This window comes from Trematomus bernacchii, unplaced genomic scaffold (genome assembly GCF_902827165.1).
Source record: "Trematomus bernacchii unplaced genomic scaffold, fTreBer1.1, whole genome shotgun sequence".
Lineage (NCBI taxonomy): Eukaryota > Metazoa > Chordata > Actinopteri > Perciformes > Nototheniidae > Trematomus > Trematomus bernacchii.
The window spans coordinates 20001-39365 of NW_022987844.1; the positions used below are offsets into that span (position 1 = coordinate 20001).

The 19365-nt window shown below is 45.6% G+C and overlaps 2 protein-coding genes across 2 annotated transcripts in view; one reads left to right on the top strand and one right to left on the bottom strand.

Annotated features, from left to right (window-relative positions):
• Positions 1-5251, top strand: part of atad1b (ATPase family AAA domain containing 1b) — a 14924-nt gene extending 9673 nt beyond the window's left edge. Inside the window, exon 10 of the mRNA XM_034112891.1 lies at positions 5062-5251. Within this exon, the coding sequence (XP_033968782.1) occupies positions 5062-5179 (118 nt within the window). The 3' untranslated portion in view covers positions 5180-5251. The remainder of the gene's footprint in view (positions 1-5061) is intronic.
• Positions 5252-8452: 3201 nt separating this feature from the next.
• Positions 8453-12066, bottom strand: LOC117468661 (multiple inositol polyphosphate phosphatase 1-like). The gene is given in 9 exon segments (XM_034112886.1): positions 8453-9741; positions 9854-9991; positions 10117-10216; positions 10218-10247; positions 10342-10439; positions 10530-10724; positions 11051-11212; positions 11675-11991; positions 12059-12066. Coding segments are annotated over 9 exon segments (1299 nt in total). The 3' UTR covers positions 8453-9490.
• Positions 12067-19365: the final 7299 nt, after the last annotated feature.

Genomic DNA, 19365 nt, shown 5'->3' on the forward strand with positions numbered 1-19365 from the left:
TTCTTATCGATTCCGGTTCTTATCGACTCCGGTTCTTATCGACTCCGGTTCTTATCGACTCCGGTTCTTATAGATTCCGGTTCTTATCGACTCCGGTTCTTATCGACTCCGGTTCTTATCGACTCCGATTCTTATCGACTCCGGTTCTTATAGATTCCGGTTCTTATCGACTCCGGTTCTTATCGACTCCGGTTCTTATCGACTCCGGTTCTTATCGACTCCGGTTCTTATACGATTCCGGTTTCTTATCGACTCCGGTTCTTATCGACTCCTCCGGTTCTTATCGATTCCGGTTCTTATCGACTCCGATTCTTATCGACTCCGGTTCTATAGATCCGGTTCTTATCGACTCCGGTTCTTATCGACTCCGGTTCTTATCGACTCCGGTTCTTATCGATTCCGATTCTTATCGACTCCGGTTCTTATCGATTCGGTTCTTATCGACTCCGGTTCTTATCGATCGGTTCTATCGACTCCGGTTTATCGACTCCGGTTCTTATCGATTCCGGTTCTTATCGATTCCGATTCTTATCGACTCCGATTCTTATCGACTCCGGTTCTTATCGACTCCGGTTCGTATCGATTCCGGTTCTTATCGATTCCGGTTCTTATCGACTCCGGTTCTTATCGACTCCGGTTCTTATCGACTCCGGTTCTTATCGACTCCGGTTCTTATCGATTCGATTCTTACGACTCCGGTTCTTATCGATTCCGGTTCTTATCGACTCCGGTTCTATCGACTCCGGTTCTTATCGACTCCGGTTCTTATCGACTCCGGTTCTTATCGATTCCGGTTCTTATCGATTCCGATTCTTATCGACTCCGATTCTTATCGACTCCGGTTCTTATCGACTCCGGTTCGTATCGATTCCGGTTCTTATCGATTCCGGTTCTTATCGACTCCGGTTCTTATCGACTCCGGTTCTTATCGACTCCGATTCTTATCGACTCCGGTTCTTATCGACTCCGATTCCGGTTCTTATCGATTCCGGTTCTTATCGACTCCGGTTCTTATCGACTCCGGTTCTTATCGACTCCGGTTCTTATCGACTCCGGTTCTTATCGATTCCGGTTCTTATCGATTCCGGTTCTTATCGACTCCGGTTCTTATCGACTCCGATTCCGGTTCTTATCGATTCCGGTTCTTATCGACTCCGGTTCTTATCGACTCCGGTTCTTATCGACTCCGGTTCTTATCGACTCCGGTTCTTATCTCCGGTTCTTATCGATTCCGGTTCTTATAGATTCCGGTTCTTATCGACTCCGGTTCTTATCGACTCCGATTCTTATCGACTCCGGTTCTTATCGACTCCGATTCCGGTTCTTATCGACTCCGGTTCTTATCGACTCCGGTTCTTATCGACTCCGATTCCGGTTCTTATAGATTCCGGTTCTTATCGACTCCGGTTCTTATCGACTCCGGTTCTTATCGACTCCGATTCTTATCGACTCCGGTTCTTATCGACTCCGGTTCTTATCAATTCCGGTTCTTATCGACTCCGATTCCGGTTCTTATCGACTCCGGTTCTTATCGACTCCGGTTCTTATCGATTCCGATTCTTATCGACTCCGGTTCTTATCGACTCCGGTTCTTATCGACTCCGGTTCTTATCGACTCCGGTTCTTATCGATTCCGGTTCTTATAGATTCCGGTTCTTATCGACTCCGGTTTCTTATCGACTCCGATTCTTATCGACTCCGGTTCTTATCGACTCCGATTCCGGTTCTTATCGACTCCGGTTCTTATCGACTCCGGTTCTTATCGCTCGATTCGGTTCTTATAGATTCCGGTTCTTATCGACTCCGGTTCTTATCGACTCCGGTTCTTGACTCGACTCCGATTCTTTACGACTCCGGTATCTTACTCGACTACCCGGTTCTTATCAATTCCGCGTTCTTATCGACTCCGATTCCGGTTCTTATCGACTCCGGTTCTTATCGACTCCGGTTTCTTATCGACTCGGTTCTTATCGACTCCGGTTCTTATCGACTCCGGTTCTTATCGATTCCGGTTTCTTATCGATTCCGATCTTATCGACTCCGATTCTTATCGACTCCGGTTCTTATCGACTCCGGTTCTTATCGATTCCCGGTTCCTTATCGATTCCGAGTTCTTATCGACTCCGGTTCTTATCGACTCCGGTTCTTATCGACTACCGATTCTTATCGACTCCGGTTCTTATCGACTCCGATTCCGGTTCTTATCGATTCCGGTTCTTATCGATTCCGGTTCTTATCGACTCCGGTTCTTATCGATTCCGGTTCTTATCGACTCCGGTTCTTATCGACTCCGGTTCTTATCGACTCCGGTTCTTATCGACTCCGGTTCTTATCGACTCCGATTCCGGTTCTTATCGACTCCGGTTCTTATCGATTCCGGTTCTTATCGATTCCGGTTCTTATCGACTCCGGTTCTTATCGACTCCGATTCCGGTTCTTATCGACTCCGGTTCTTATCGACTCCGGTTCTTATCGACTCCGGTTCTTATCGACTCCGATTCTTATCGACTCCGGTTCTTATCGACTCCGGTTCTTATCGATTCCGGTTCTTATCGACTCCGGTTCTTATCGATTCCGGTTCTTATCGACTCCGGTTCTTATCGATTCCGGTTCTTATCGACTCCGGTTCTTATCGACTCCGGTTCTTATCGACTCCGATTCCGGTTCTTATCGACTACCGGTCTTATCGATTCCGGTTCTTATCGATTCCGGTTCTTATCGACTCCGGTTCTCTATCGACTCTCCGGTTCTTATCGATTCCGGTTCTTATCGATTCCGGTTCTTATCGACTCCGGTTCTTATCGACTCCGGTTCTTATCGATTCCGGTTCTTATCGACTCCGGTTCTTATCGACTCCGGTTCTTATCGACTCCGGTTCTTATCGATTCCGGTTCTTATCGACTCCGGTTCTTATCGACTCCGGTTCTTATCGACTCCGGTTCTTATCGATTCCGGTTCTTATCGACTCCGGTTCTTATCGACTCCGGTTCTTATCGATTCCGGTTCTTATCGACTCCGGTTCTTATCGACTCCGGTTCTTATCGACTCCCGTTTCGATTCCAAATGTTTGGAAATGCTTGCTGTCTATAAGAAGAAGATGAATCAACGAGGATGTCAACAATCCTGTGGGAGCCATCAGGGAAGCAGCATGACGAGAGTCAGGCAGGACCACAGAGACAGGTTCAGACACGACTCAGGATCCCGCCGTAGATAGACACCAAAAATAAATGTGGGAAGCTGTGTTATTGGGAACATGAGAGTACACAGGTACAGAGAGAGAGAAAGGAGTAAGGTGTCCCCCGACAGTCTAAGCCTATAGCAGCTAAACTAACGTGTCTACGTGCATGCACTCCCTTAGGATAGGGTGAGGGAAAGGAGTAGGAACTAAGAAGTCACATCTAACCCGTGAGCGCATTGCTCCTAAAACGTGTTTCTGGCACTGACACCATTCAACAGTTGTGCGTCGACGCGCAGGGATCAAGGCACGTATATGCCTCTCCCTGCTTCCACCGTCTACACCTGTCTGTCTCTCACCTGTCTGTCTCTCACCTGTCTGTCTCTCACCTGTCTCTCTCACCTGTCTGTCTCTCACCTGTCTCTCTCTCACCTGTCTCTCACCTGTCTCTCTCTCACCTGTCTCTCACCTGTCTCTCTCTCACCTGTCTGTCTCTCACCTGTCTGTCTCTCACCTGTCTGTCTCTCACCTGTCTCTCTCTCACCTGTCTGTCTCTCACCTGTCTCTCACCTGTCTGTCTCTCACCTGTCCTGTCTCTCACCTGTCTGTCTCTCACCTGTCTCTCACCTGTCTCTCACCTGTCTGTCTCTCACCTGTCTCTCTCTCACCTGTCTCTCTCTCACCTGTCTCTCTCTCACCTGTCTGTCTCTCACCTGTCTGTCTCTCACCTGTTCTCTCTCACCTGTCTGTCTCTCACCTGTCTTCTCTCACCTGTCTCTCTTCTCTCACCTGTCTCTCTCTCACCTGTCTGTCTCTCACCTGTCTCTCTCTCACCTGTCTCTCTCTCACCTGTCTCTCTCTCACCTGTCTCTCACCTGTCTCTCTCTCACCTGTCTGTCTCTCACCTGTCTGTCTCTCACCTGTCTCTCTCTCACCTGTCTGTCTCTCACCTGTCTGTCTCTCACCTGTCTGTCTCTCACCTGTCTCTCTCTCACCTGTCTCTCACCTGTCTCTCTCTCACCTGTCTCTCTCTCACCTGTCTCTCTCTCACCTGTCTGTCTCTCACCTGTCTCTCTCTCACCTGTCTCTCTCTCACCTGTCTCTCTCTCACCTGTCTCTCACCTGTCTCTCTCTCACCTGTCTCTCACCTGTCTGTCTCTCACCTGTCTGTCTCTCACCTGTCTGTCTCTCACCTGTCTGTCTCTCACCTGTCTGTCTCTCACCTGTCTCTCTCTCACCTGTCTGTCTCTCACCTGTCTGTCTCTCACCTGTCTCTCTCTCACCTGTCTGTCTCTCACCTGTCTCTCTCTCACCTGTCTCTCTCTCACCTGTCTGTCTCTCACCTGTCTCTCTCTCACCTGTCTCTCTCTCACCTGTCTCTCTCTCACCTGTCTGTCTCTCACCTGTCTGTCTCTCACCTGTCTCTCTCTCACCTGTCTGTCTCTCACCTGTCTCTCTCTCACCTGTCTGTCTCTCACCTGTCTCTCTCTCACCTGTCTGTCTCTCACCTGTCTGTCTCTCACCTGTCTGTCTCTCACCTGTCTGTCTCTCACCTGTCCTGTCTCTCACCTGTCTCTCTCTCACCTGTCTCTCTCTCACCTGTCTGTCTCTCACCTGTCTGTCTCTCACCTGTCTCTCTCTCACCTGTCTGTCTCTACCTGTCTGTCTCTCACCTGTCTGTCTCTCACCTGTCTGTCTCTCACCTGTCTCTCTCTCACCTGTCTGTCTCTCACCTGTCTCTCTCTCACCTGTCTGTCTCTCACCTGTCTCTCTCTCACCTGTCTGTCTCTCACCTGTCTGTCTCTCACCTGTCTGTCTCTCACCCTGTCTGTCTCTCACCTGTCTGTCTCTCACCTGTCGTCTCTCACCTGTCTCTCTCCCCTCAGTGACTCAGACTGTATTCGTCCGATCCATCAGGACGACCTTCAGAAGGCCATCGGGAAGATGAAGAAATCAAAGATGGCAGGAGGGCATGGAGCGCTGCTGCACGCTGCTCTGGACTGAACACACACACACACACACTCCACACACACACACACACACACACACTCACACACACACACACACACACTCTCACACACACACACACACACACACTCACACACACCACTCACACTCACACTCACACACACACCCCCCCCCCCCCTCTCACCCCCCCCCCCCCCCCCTCTCTGAGGTGTGAACATGTGCCATCTGTTTTCTTGTCTCTGAAACAGAAAAGCTGCTCTGAGAAAATCATTTTGAATAAACTCACAAATAAATAAAGTTGTAGTATTGGCTCTGAGAACTACGTTACCCATGAGCCTCAGCAGCCGTGGAAAGATAATCCAATGTCATTATTTATTATGAAATTAGTAAAACGTTCTGAAACAAAATGGAGTCAAATAAAAAATGACGATGGATTATTTATTTAAATGATCTCTTTTCTTTAAAACTGATTTAATGCAAGATATTATTTCTGACACTTTGGGTTTTCTAACCGGTCTCCTTTAGTTTCTAACAAACCTTTATTTACACATATAAATACAACAAGGTGCATTCTGGGATGTTATTACAATGTAAACTAAGTGTACTTTATCATTAAGGTTATAAACTGAGCTCTGGGTCCTCAGTCAACACTCACTGTTTGTTTACATGGATCTTGTTGACTTGTTGACTCTAAACCTCAGGGTCAGGTTTGTAAACAAAGGTTGAGATTGTTTTGTACATTGTAGTTCTTATTGAAGGTGTGACGTGCTAACGGCTGGACGATGGAATAAAGACGTAACAAACAAGTGTTTATTTCATTTCATTTCAAACCTTTATTTATCCAGGTGAATCCATTGAGGTTATTGATCTCTTTTTCAAGGGAGACCTGCTCAAGTAGGTTCCACATGAAACATGAAACAACAGAACAACATAAAGGACATCATACAGTAGCATTACAGGGATTACAGTTTACATAGCTAACCCTCAGTTTGTTAAGCAGGTTATTGACATGACGTTTAAAAGAGAGACAAGACTGGACAGTTCAGCAGGAAACCAAGGATTGTCTCGTCCCTTTACTCTAAATGTACGTAGGGGTGCATGTCTATCAATGATCTCCATAAAACCAAGATACAAATAAGACCATGCAGTTTCTACATCAGCACACAGATCGATTTTGTCTTTTATACATAACTATGTGTCCCCACTGCGTCCCCGATGTGTCCCCGGCGTGTCCCCGATGTGTCCCCACCGTGTCCCCGATGTGTCCCCGGCGTGTCCCCACCGTGTCCCCGATGTGTCCCCGATGTGTCCCCACCGTGTCCCCGGCGTGTCCCCGGCGTGTCCTCGATGTGTCCCCACCGTGTCCCCGACGTGTCCCCACCGTGTCCCCGGCGTGTCCCCGATGTGTCCCCACCGTGTCCCCGATGTGTCCCCGATGTGTCCCCACCGTGTCCCCGACGTGTCCCCGGCGTGTCCCCACCGTGTCCCCGGCGTGTCCCCGATGTGTCCCCACCGTGTCCCCACCGTGTCCCCGGCGTGTCCCCGGCGTGTCCCCGCCGTGTCCCCGGCGTGTCCCCGGCGTGTCCCCACCGTGTCCCCGGCGTGTCCCCGCCGTGTCCCCACCGTGTCCCCGGCGTGTCCCCGGCGTGTCCCCACCGTGTCCCCGATGTGTCCCCACCGTGTCCCCACCGTGTCCCCACCGTGTCCCCGATGTGTCCCCACCGTGTCCCCGATGTGTCCCCGGCGTGTCCCCGGCGTGTCCCCGGCGTGTCCCCGGCGTGTCCCCGATGTGTCCCCGGCGTGTCCCCGGCGTGTCCCCGCCGTGTCCCCGGCGTGTCCCCGGCGTGTCCCCACCGTGTCCCCGGCGTGTCCCCGGCGTGTCCCCACCGTGTCCCCGGCGTGTCCCCGGCGTGTCCCCACCGTGTCCCCGATGTGTCCCCACCGTGTCCCCACCGTGTCCCCACCGTGTCCCCGATGTGTCCCCACCGTGTCCCCGATGTGTCCCCGGCGTGTCCCCGGCGTGTCCCCGGCGTGTCCCCGGCGTGTCCCCGATGTGTCCCCGGCGTGTCCCCACCGTGTCCCCGGCGTGTCCCCACCGTGTCCCCGGCGTGTCCCCGGCGTGTCCCCACCGTGTCCCCGGCGTGTCCCCGGCGTGTCCCCACCGTGTCCCCGGCGTGTCCCCACCGTGTCCCCGGTTCCCCCCCCGGTGTATCCCCACCGTGTCCCCGGCGTGTCCCCACCGTGTCCCCGGCGTGTCCCCACCGTGTCCCTGGCGTGTCCCCGGCGTGTCCCCACCGTGTCCCCGGCGTGTCCCCACCGTGTCCCCGGCGTGTCCCCGGCGTGTCCCCACCGTGTCCCCGGTGTGTCCCCGGCATGTCCCCGGTCCCCCCCCGGTGTGTCCCCGGTGTATCCCCACCGTGTCCCCGGTGTGTCCCCGGTGTGTCAGGGAACTCACGCAGCGTCAGGAAATAAAACCCTCTCTCTTTTCCTCCGTACCCAAATCTCTAAAAACGGGGGAACAACGGAGCTGATCCAGATTTGCGTCCGATATGACGTAATATCTGAAATGTGGACCCACGGCCCTATCAGAAACGTTGCTATCAGAAACAATGCCCGACTGTTTTGGACGTAATATGGTATTTGTTTACATTAGCATGGCTAACACTCAGAGCTAACCTGTACTGGAGAGCATGTGTGTGAAGAAGCAGGAAATAAAAAGGAACTCACCTTGTGGTATAACCGGCAAGAGAGAAAGCCTTTGAGCTCCATACTGTTTCAGAAACAATCCTTGGTAATCCATGACATGGCGTTTCATCACGGCAGCATTTAGTTTAGACGGTAGCTGCCGGGTCCCGCATAAGCTCCGCCCCCTACTTTTTAAAGCTTTATACCCCAAATCAGCACTTTAGAAACAGGAAGTGGAATAGAGGGATATGAGGCATGGCTAGAATGATCTGTTTGGTGTTTGGAGCAAAACACTTCAGACATGTTTTTTATATATTTGTATATATCTGAGACCTATGCTATTTGACATTACAGTACATGACATGTCACCTGTTAGACGCTTTTATCCAAAGAGACTTACAGACTCAATACTGTGGGCAATCCCCACAGGAGCACTTTGGGTGAAGTGTCTCAGGGACACAACGACATGCTGACTGCAGTGGGGTTTGAACCTGTTCTTGATCCCAACACCAGCGCACTGTCCACTGCGCCACACGCCTATTGCCTGAAAATAGCACGATAGGTGACCTTTAACTTTAACTGAAAGGAAGTTTCATGTTATTTCTGAGACAGAAAAGACGACAGTTTGTTTTATTTCTGAGACGTTTTAATTTAAGCTTCAAACATTTGGCACTAAAACATGAAGTCAAAGAGAAAGATCAATACAAACACATCCCATAACCCTTTCCTCCTGAATAAATAAGAATATAACCTGAAGCGCCTGCATCACACAACCTGCAGATAATAACCTTTAAACGTCACTTCCTCACTTCCTGACTCTCTTTCACTTTAAAAAACTGCTTTCAAAGAGTTTTTTTGTGCTTTCAATGTTTAAAAAGTGACGTTTCTGTTGATCTACTCTTTTTAATGACCAGAAGAAGAAGTGTGAGTCCACCTGGAGAGAGAAGACATCGAACAGCCAGATGTCCTCCTCTCCTCAAACCAGCCAATCAGAGAGCAGGTCTCTGGGCAAATATCAGCCAATCAGAAGCCTGCGTTAGAAACAGCTAGAACAGCTTTTATTTAAAAAAAAGCTTCTTTCATTAAAACCAAAACTCAGAAGCAGACGAAGATAAACCCTGCAGAGTCTTACCGTACATATTTAACCCCGTATTGTACATGTGACGCAGGTCATGTGACCCGTGTTATTCAACATGAACCGAACGTGTTTTCTTGGTATTTGGAGATTTCACAGGTTAATAAAGAACCTCGTGATGTCGTTGGTCAGGTGGCTCCTTGAAATCACAATATACATTTTTATCCAGATTTACTCCAAAGAGTAACATGGTTCTTTTGGGGAATATTTTCATTTTCAGAATATTCAAAGGTTGTGTAAAAATATTCATAATTTGTCTAATATTCCCACTTTCACTTTAAACGCTAACTACTTTTCTGGAAACACAAATTATTTGGGGGATTTTCTACTTTCAGACGGTCCTTGAACGCCTCACGTGGGATAAAAGCTTCCTTCAGGAAAAATAAAATTCTACATGTATGGTTTGAAGCAGGTCATGTGACCCGTGTTATTGAACCGAACGTGTTTTCTTGGTATTTGGAGATTTCACAGACGTTAGTTAAGAACCTCGTGATGTCATTGGTCAGATGTCTCCTCCTCCCGTCCAATCAGAGCTCCGTGTTGGGTGCGCGGGCCCCCCGGCCCTCACACTCGCGTGCAGAGTCGCAGCCGTCCAGCAGGGGGCGGTACGCGGCGCGGACGTCCCGGTACAGCGGCGCGTCGTCGTGGGGCAGACCGGGGAATCGAACCGGCTTCTCGTTGAGCAACAGCTGGAGACGAGGGCCGCGCTGACAGTCGAAGAGGACGAAGAGCAGGTTGGCTGCGTACGGGACGATCAGCCCGGAGCGGAAAGTACGACCTGCGGGTTAACAACAAACATTACATCATTAACACTTCAATATGTGTGTGTGTGTGTGTGTGTGTGTGTGTGTGTGTGTGTGTGTGTGTGTGTGTGTGTGTGTGTGTGTTACCGTGCTGCTGCTGGTAGTTGTCAGCAGTGGGGGGGTGGGGGTCCCTGTAGAGCCCCAGCAGAGAGAGGAGGGGCAGCAGCGTCTCGGCGTGACCCAGCAGCACCGAGGCCGTCAGGGCGGGGGGGGGCGTCCGTCGCTCTGAGGGGCAATAAAGGTCATGCAAACACTGTGTGTGTGTGTGTGTGTGTGTGTGTGTGTGTGTGTGTGTGGTGTGTGTGTGTGTGTGTGTGTGTGTGTGTGTGTGTGTGTGTGTGTGTGTGTACCTGCGTGGGCGTCCTGCTTTGTCCAGCGTTCTGAAACGTGGTGGAATAACGGACAGCTGGAGACACCGCTGATCACATGACCGTGGAAACGCTTCCAGAAACTGCTTCAGGTCCGACTTATACTCCAACACCTGACAGGTATTATAATGACATCATTATTACTCTGTGTGTGTGTGTGTGTGTGTGTGTGGTGTGTGTGTGTGTGTGTGTGTGTGTGTGGTTTACCCTGGCGTCCTCCTCAGTGAACAGGAAGCACCACGGTGAGTTCAGGGACCGGATGGAGAGTTCGTAAGAACACAAGAAGAAGGCGGCTTCTACCAGATCTACGGGAGACCAGGAGGGACAAACTTCATCAAACACACACAGAGGAGGTGTGTGTGTGTGTGTGTGTGTGTGTGTGTGTGTGTGTGTACCTGGTGTGAGGAGGTGGGGAGGGAGCCCCAGCTTCATAGCGACCCTCCCCCGGACCCCCTCCATCTCGCCCCCCTTTTTGAACCGATGAACCTCCACCAGCGCCGTCCGGTTCTTCTCCACACCCTCCACGTAACCACGGCAGCGCTCGAAGAACCGAAGCAGCTCGTCGTCGACGGAGTGAGATAACCGCCCGACTGCAGGGGGAGAGAGAGGGTGAGGAACACTGCGCTCCCATTGGCTAGAAGATCATTTTGTTCTCAAAATTCTGACTGTTTTTCCAACATCCTCCCTCACCCTCGAGCTGCACTCTGGCTCACTGGAGAGGATGAAACACACCTGACTAACAATAATCGTGATGATTATTTTATGCCATAATCGCACAGCCCTAGTGTGTGTGTGTGTGTGTGTGTGTGTGTGTGTGTGTGTGTGTGTGTGTGTGTGTGTGTGTGTGTGTGTGTGTGTGTGTGTGTGTGTGTGTGTGTGTGTGTGTGTGTGTGTGTGTGTGTGTGTGTGTGTGTACCCTGCAGCCCCTCCCTGAAGGCCTCCATGCTGCTCACACAGCGGTGTTTGGAGCTGGTCTTCAGGCTGAAGCTGCTCTGCTCCGACAGAAGAGAGGGGAACAGCTCCTGGAGCCGCTGGGCGAGGAGCCGGAGGTCCTGCCGGCCCTTATCCACCAGCTGCCCTGAGAAGAGATATATATATATATATATCATTAATACAGATATAACCAGTGGTGTAGTGGGGATTTTTTTACTGGGTGGACGCTATTTTAATTAGGTCATCACAAACAATGCCACAAGTGCGCATGCGCGCACAGGCAGGTGTACAGGTACAGGTATTTTCAGTCATATCAATATTATCTGTTATATATTTTTTAATAACATGTATATATATAATATATTATATATTATAATTATTTCAGTTATATTTTATAAATACAAATTCTTCCAGTAATATAATTATTGTTTTTGTGTAATAATTTAGAAATACAATATAATTATTTTCATTAACATGAAAGCATTTTTACAGGTTATATTTAAGTATAATTTAAATATTTTAGTAATTTAATTATTTTCGTTAATATGAAAGCGGTTTCTGACTGCTATATGTTAGTCCCTCTCTGCCCCCCTGCTCCGGGTCTCACCGTCCATGTCCTCCGTGTACCAGTTCTCCCAGCTCCGGATCTCCCGCAGCCAGTCCCCGGTCCCCCCTCCGGTCGTTCCTCCGGTCGCTCCCCCCCCTGCGGCCCCCCCCTGCGGTCCCTCCTCCGGTCGCCCCCCCCCCCTGCGGCCCCCCCTGCGGCCCCCCCTCCGGTCCCTCCTCCGGTCGCTCCCCCCCCTGCGGCCCCCCCTTCGGCCGCCACCAGCTCGCTGAGCCTCCGGATCCTCTGGATGTTCTTCACGGTGGGGAACCGGCTCCCGTGGCGGATCAGGGCGGTGAGGTGCACCGGGGAGCAGCTCTCTCCGGGAGGGGGTCTCAGCACGGACCGGTTCACCCACAGCGGGTCCAGCAGCAGAGCCCGGTTCACCTCCTCATACCGGGTCTTGGTGCCGAAGAACCGGGCGATGTGAGGGACCTCCGGGAGGGAGAGGGAGAGGGAGAGGGGGGGGCAGCAGCAGACACACGGCCGAGAGGAGAGCTCTGTGAGCGGGCAGAGAGCAGGGGGACATGTCGGCGGAGAACCGGAGCTCCAGTGTTGATGATCCGGTTCATGTTGTTGATCCGGTTCATGATCCGCTTAGACTGGCTGGAGCGCCCCCAGCTGGACGGAGGTTAAACCAGGAGTTATTCAAATACATCAACATACAAACACATACATGTAAAGATATCTGACAATAAAACCAACAACAAGAACAAAAACAACAACAACAACAACAATCAGAACCAGAATCAGAACCAGAATCAGAACCAGAATCAGAACCAGAACCAGAACCTTTATTAGTCCCAAAGAGGGGACATTACATTGTTACATTAATACAATGATAGCAAATAAGAAACACAAATGAATAATAAAATAAAAATAATAATCAGAAATGATTTCATATCTTTTATTCTTCTGACCAACATATGTGAGTCATTTATAATCCTGACTTACTGTAATATGTCAGTAATGTCATATGAATGTTTCCTGGTCTAACACAAGTTGTTGTTGACGTGGATCTCAAACCGGTTCCCTGTCTCTGAGGAGGGATCAGGTGACTCTGCTGTAAACACCTGTTACTACCTGTATGTACATGTTAACACCTGTTACCTGCAGCGCTTCACCGGTTTAACACCATCAGGTCTTCAGATCAGCGGGACCTCCTCCACTCGCGGGTCTCCTCCTGCTCCACAGTGAGTCTGTTCACACTCAGTTCTTACAGCCGACCTTCAGTCTCTGTTCTCTTTCTGGTTCTCTTTGTTCTTGAGACAGCTGAGGGACTAAGGGTTCTGACCCGGAGCGATGGGCGGAGACCGGCTCTGTATTAAAGGTGCAAGAAGGCGGTTCTGGTGAAGTCATTTTCAGAATAAAAGGTACTTGTACTTCAGTAAAAGTAGAAGTACTCAGATCTTGTACTTGAGTAAAAGTAGAAGTACTCAGATCTTGTACTTGAGTAAAAGTAGAAGTACTCAGATCTGGTACTTGAGTAAAAGTAGAAGTACTCAGATCTTGTACTTGAGTAAAAGTAGAAGTACTCAGATCTTGTACTTGAGTAAAAGTAGAAGTACTCAGATCTTGTACTTGAGTAAAAGTAGAAGTACTCAGATCTGGTACTTGAGTAAAAGTAGAAGTACTCAGATCTTGTACTTGAGTAAGAGTAGAAGTACTCAGATCTTGTACTTGAGTAAGAGTAGAAGTACTCAGATCTTGTACTTGAGTAAAAGTAGAAGTACTCAGATCTGGTACTTGAGTAAAAGTAGAAGTACTCAGGTCTTGTACTTCAGACAGACTGATCTGAGTAAACTGAGCCCCCTCCTTCCCGTAGCACTGGGTATATCTGTGGTGTATCTGAGCTGTGGTTCTGTATCAAAGACTCATTAAAGCTTTAGTTCTTCAGTAGAACCTCCAGTCGGCTTCAGGTGATCCTGAACCTGATCTGAGGTTCATCAGCTCGGGTTCCAGAGTCAGAGACTGCCTATAACTGTTCATCCTAACATGTTTTACACTGGTTCTGTTGACCCTGGTTCTGTTGACCCTGGTTCTGTTGACCCTGGTTCTGTTGACCCTGGTTCTGTTGACCCTGGATCTATTTGACCCTGGTCCTGTTGACCCAGGGTCAAGACTCTGGTTCTGTTGACCCTGGTTCTGTTGACCCTGGGTCAAGACTCTGGTTATGTTGACCCTGGTTCTGTTGACCCTGGTTCTGTTGTCCCTGGTCCTGTTTGACCCCTGTCTTGGTCCAGGTTTTGACCCTGGTTGACCCCGGTCTTGACCCTGGTTGACCCCGGTCTTGACCCTGTGTCTCTGTCATTGAGCCTCAGACAGAAATACCCTGCTGTCTGAGAGGGGTTGGAGGGGGGGTGGGGGGGTGGAGGGGGTGGAGATAACTCCTGAGCGGTTATACTGGTCTGTTCAGGGAGCGCTTCTTTTCTGCAACCTGACACCGCCTCCTCCCTGCCCGGGGGGGGTTCCTGTAAATGAAACTCACATGTTGTTGATGGTATTCAGGAGGGAGCGCTTGGTTCGAGGATTGTGGTTAATGATTGAGGGTCAGCTGGTGACTTATTGACTGCAGACGCTTTTTAACGCTTATAACTGAAGAGCTGTGAGAGCGCTGGGTGTCACTCAGAGAGAGGGACTACTTTATCTCCTGACTGAGGAGAGGCTCTTCACCTCTAGACTAATGTAAGTTTACTTTCTCTAGACTAATGTAAGTTAGACTTTCTCTAGACTAATGTAAGTTAGACTTTCTAGTCTAAACTAATGTAAGTTAGACTTTCTCTAGACTAATGTAAGTTAGACTTTCTCTAAACTAATGTAAGTTAGACTTTCTCTAAACTAATGTAAGTTAGACTTTCTCTAGACTAATGTAAGTTAGACTTTCTCTAAACTAATGTAAGTTAGACTTTCTCTAGACCAGGGGTTTTCAAAGTGTTGGAAGGTGAGCCTCCCCTCAGAGAACATAAGAACAGTCGCGCCCCCCCCCTCCCAATTATTATTGCTATTATTATTATTATTATTATTATTATTATTATTGTTGTTGTTGCTATAACGCAGGAGTATTCAATTGCATTTCAAAGAGGTCCAGTAAGAGAAAATGTCATTAAATGTCATTAAATGCTCTGTTTTCGCTGTCTACCTTTCGCCATTTGAAATTACTCCGACTGTTTCTCTCCTCTTGTGTGTGTTTGAATCTATCGTGCTGACTCACTGACTGCACCGATTTGATTGGCTGAGTAGCGTCCCCTCCTTAAAACATTAAACAATAACTTTTTTAAACCTTTGTATCTTTACGTTTTAAACATATTGTATAAAACTCCCCCACTACTCGGACTATTCCTTGCACCCCTCTAGAATAAGCCCGACTGGTCTCAACCATATTGCATCAGTAACGTACACTTGTTCTTACAAGATCGCAAGGACACTGGTAGTGATCGGACAATTGAGTGTTGTTCAGTTTGTGTGTTGTGGAACATGCGTGTGCGTGCCTGAAAATATACCGCACACCCAATTACAATTGCATGTTCAATTCACTACCTTGGAAGTTAATAAAGTTGTTAAAGTTGGAACAGCCTGTGGACAGCCGTTCTTCCTTGCATGTCAGTCGCCGACACCTTCTTACAGAGGACAGGCAAATCTAGCTGCAGCACGACCCGTATATTTTCGCACGGTGTTCTCAACACATATTTTCCTTTAACATTTTTAACATTTTCAACATCGTGGATATATATATGCTTATATGCTCCCGGCAACACACTGAACGTCAACTTTGCCTCCTTATTACACTCACCCCTACTTTAGTGGGAACAATGAGTCTGCGTCTTTGATGCTCGCAGGAATAAACGCAGATCATCCTCTGGCTGCAGCCTTGACCGGTACTTGCTTTTGATCAAAGTCAATGCGGAAAACCCCCACTCACACAGGTAGGTGGAGGTGAAGGGAATGAGCACTGTTACAGCCTTTTTGGCGAGGTGGGGGAACTCGGTCTCCACAGACAGCCAAAAGTGTGCAAGTGTCACTTTATTAATCTTTTTCTCGTTCTTTTTTTCCTCACGCTGCGCCTCCCCTGAAGCTCTCTGGCGCCCCCCAGGGGAGGCGCGCCTCACACTTTGAAAACCGCTGCTCTAGACTAATGTAAGTTAGACTTTCTCTAGACTAATGTAAGTTAGACTTTCTCTAGACTAATGTAAGTTAGACTTTCTAGTCTAAACTAATGTAAGTTAGACTTTCTAGTCTAAACTAATGTAAGTTAGACTTTCTCTAGACTAATGTAAGTTAGACTTTCTCTAAACTAATGTAAGTTAGACTTTCTCTAAACTAATGTAAGTTAGACTTTCTCTAGACTAATGTAAGTTAGACTTTCTCTAGACTAATGTAAGTTAGACTTTCTCTAAACTAATGTAAGTTAGACTTTCTCTAGACTAATGTAAGTTAGACTTTCTCTAGACTAATGTAAGTTAGACTTTCTCTAAATTAATGTAAGTTAGACTTTCTCTAAACTAATGTAAGTTAGACTTTCTCTAGACTAATGTAAGTTAGACTTTCTCTAGACTAATGTAAGTTAGACTTTCTCTAAACTAATGTAAGTTAGACTTTCTCTAGACTAATGTAAGTTAGACTTTCTCTAAACTAATGTAAGTTAGACTTTCTCTAGACTAATGTAAGTTAGACTTTCTCTAGACTAATGTAAGTTAGACTTTCTCTAAACTAATGTAAGTTAGACTTTCTCTAGACTAATGTAAGTTAGACTTTCTCTAGACTAATGTAAGTTAGACTTTCTCTAGACTAATGTAAGTTAGACTTTCTCTAGACTAATGTAAGTTAGACTTTCTCTAGACTAATGTAAGTTAGACTTTCTAGTCTAAACTAATGTAAGTTAGACTTTCTAGTCTAAACTAATGTAAGTTAGACTTTCTCTAGACTAATGTAAGTTAGACTTTCTCTAGACTAATGTAAGTTAGACTTTCTCTAGACTAATGTAAGTTAGACTTTCTCTAAACTAATGTAAGTTAGACTTTCTCTAGACTAATGTAAGTTAGACTTTCTCTAGACTAATGTAAGTTAGACTTTCTCTAAACTAATGTAAGTTAGACTTTCTCTAAACTAATGTAAGTTAGACTTTCTCTAGACTAATGTAAGTTAGACTTTCTCTAGACTAATGTAAGTTAGACTTTCTCTAGACTAATGTAAGTTAGACTTTCTCTAAACTAATGTAAGTTAGACTTTCTCTAGACTAATGTAAGTTAGACTTTCTCTAACTAATGTACTAATGTAAGTTAGACTTTCTCTAGACTAATGTAAGTTAGACTTTCTCTAGACTAATGTAAGTTAGACTTTCTCTAGACTAATGTAAGTTAGACTTTCTCTAGACTAATGTAAGTTAGACTTTCTCTAAACTAATGTAAGTTAGACTTTCTCTAGACTAATGTAAGTTAGACTTTCTCTAGACTAATGTAAGTTAGACTTTCTCTAAACTAATGTAAGTTAGACTTTCTCTAGACTAATGTAAGTTAGACTTTCTCTAAACTAATGTAAGTTAGACTTTCTAGTCTAAACTAATGTAAGTTAGACTTTCTCTAGACTAATGTAAGTTAGACTTTCTCTAGACTAATGTAAGTTAGACTTTCTCTAGACTAATGTAAGTTAGACTTTCTCTAGACTAATGTAAGTTAGACTTTCTCTAAACTAATGTAAGTTAGACTTTCTCTAAACTAATGTAAGTTAGACTTTCTCTAGACTGATGTAAGTTAGACTTTCTCTAAACTAATGTAAGTTAGACTTTCTCTAAACTAATGTAAGTTAGACTTTCTAGTCTAAACTAATGTAAGTTAGACTTTCTCTAGACTAATGTAAGTTAGACTTTCTCTAAACTAATGTAAGTTAGACTTTCTAGTCTAAACTAATGTAAGTTAGACTTTCTCTAGACTAATGGAAGTTAGACTTTCTCTAGACTAATGTAAGTTAGACTTTCTCTAGACTAATGTAAGTTAGACTTTCTCTAAACTAATGTAAGTTAGACTTTCTCTAGACTAATGTAAGTTAGACTTTCTCTAGACTAATGTAAGTTAGACTTTCTCTAAACTAATGTAAGTTAGACTTTCTAGTCTAAACTAATGTAAGTTAGACTTTCTCTAGACTAATGTAAGTTAGACTTTCTCTAGACTAATGTAAGTTAGACTTTCTCTAGACTAATGTAAGTTAGACTTTCTCTAAACTAATGTAAGTTAGACTTTCTCTAGACTAATGTAAGTTAGACTTTCTAGTCTAAACTAATGTAAGTTAGACTTTCTCTAAACTAATGTAAGTTAGACTTTCTCTAAACTAATGTAAGTTAGACTTTCTCTAAACTAATGTAAGTTAGACTTTCTCTAAACTAATGTAAGTTAGACTTTCTAGTCTAAACTAATGTAAGTTAGACTTTCTCTAGACTAATGTAAGTTAGACTTTCTCTAGACTAATGTAAGTTAGACTTTCTCTTAGACTAATGTAAGTTAGACTTTCTCTAGACTAATGTAAGTTAGACTTTCTCTAAACTAATGTAAGTTAGACTTTCTCTAAACTAATGTAAGTTAGACTTTCTCTAGACTAATGTAAGTTAGACTTTCTAGTCTAAACTAATGTAAGTTAGACTTTCTCTAGACTAATGTAAGTTAGACTTTCTCTAGACTAATGTAAGTTAGACTTTCTCTAGACTAATGTAAGTTAGACTTTCTCTAAACTAATGTAAGTTAGACTTTCTCTAAACTAATGTAAGTTAGACTTTCTCTAGACTAATGTAAGTTAGACTTTCTCTAAACTAATGTAAGTAGACTTTCTCTAGACTAATGTAAGTTAGACTTTCTAGTCTAAACTAATTGTAAGTTAGACTTTCTCTAGACTAATGTAAGTTAGACTTTCTCTAGACTAATGTAAGTTAGACTTTCTCTAGACTAATGTAAGTTAGACTTTCTCTAGACTAATGTAAGTTAGACTTTCTCTAGACTAATGTAAGTTAGACTTTCTCTAGACTAATGTAAGTTAGACTTTCTCTAAACTAATGTAAGTTAGACTTTCTCTAGACTAATGTAAGTTAGACTTTCTCTAGACTAATGTAAGTTAGACTTTCTCTAGACTAATGTAAGTTAGACTTTCTCTAAACTAATGTAAGTTAGACTTTCTCTAAACTAATGTAAGTTAGACTTTCTCTAGACTAATGTAAGTTAGACTTTCTCTAGACTAATGTAAGTTAGACTTTCTCTAGACTAATGTAAGTTAGACTTTCTCTAAACTAATGTAAGTTAGACTTCTAACTCTAGACTAATGTAAGTTAGACTTTCTCTAGACTAATGTAAGTTAGACTTTCTCTAAACTAATGTAAGTTAGACTTTCTCTAGACTAATGTAAGTTAGACTTTCTCTAGACTAATGTAAGTTAGACTTTCTCTAGACTAATGTAAGTTAGACTTTCTCTAAACTAATGTAAGTTAGACTTTCTCTAGACTAATGTAAGTTAGACTTTCTCTAGACTAATGTAAGTTAGACTTTCTCTAGACTAATGTAAGTTAGACTTTCTCTAGACTAATGTAAGTTAGACTTTCTCTAAACTAATGTAAGTTAGACTTTCTCTAAACTAATGTAAGTTAGACTTTCTCTAAACTAATGTAAGTTAGACTTTCTCTAGACTAATGTAAGTAGACTTCTCTAGACTAATGTAAG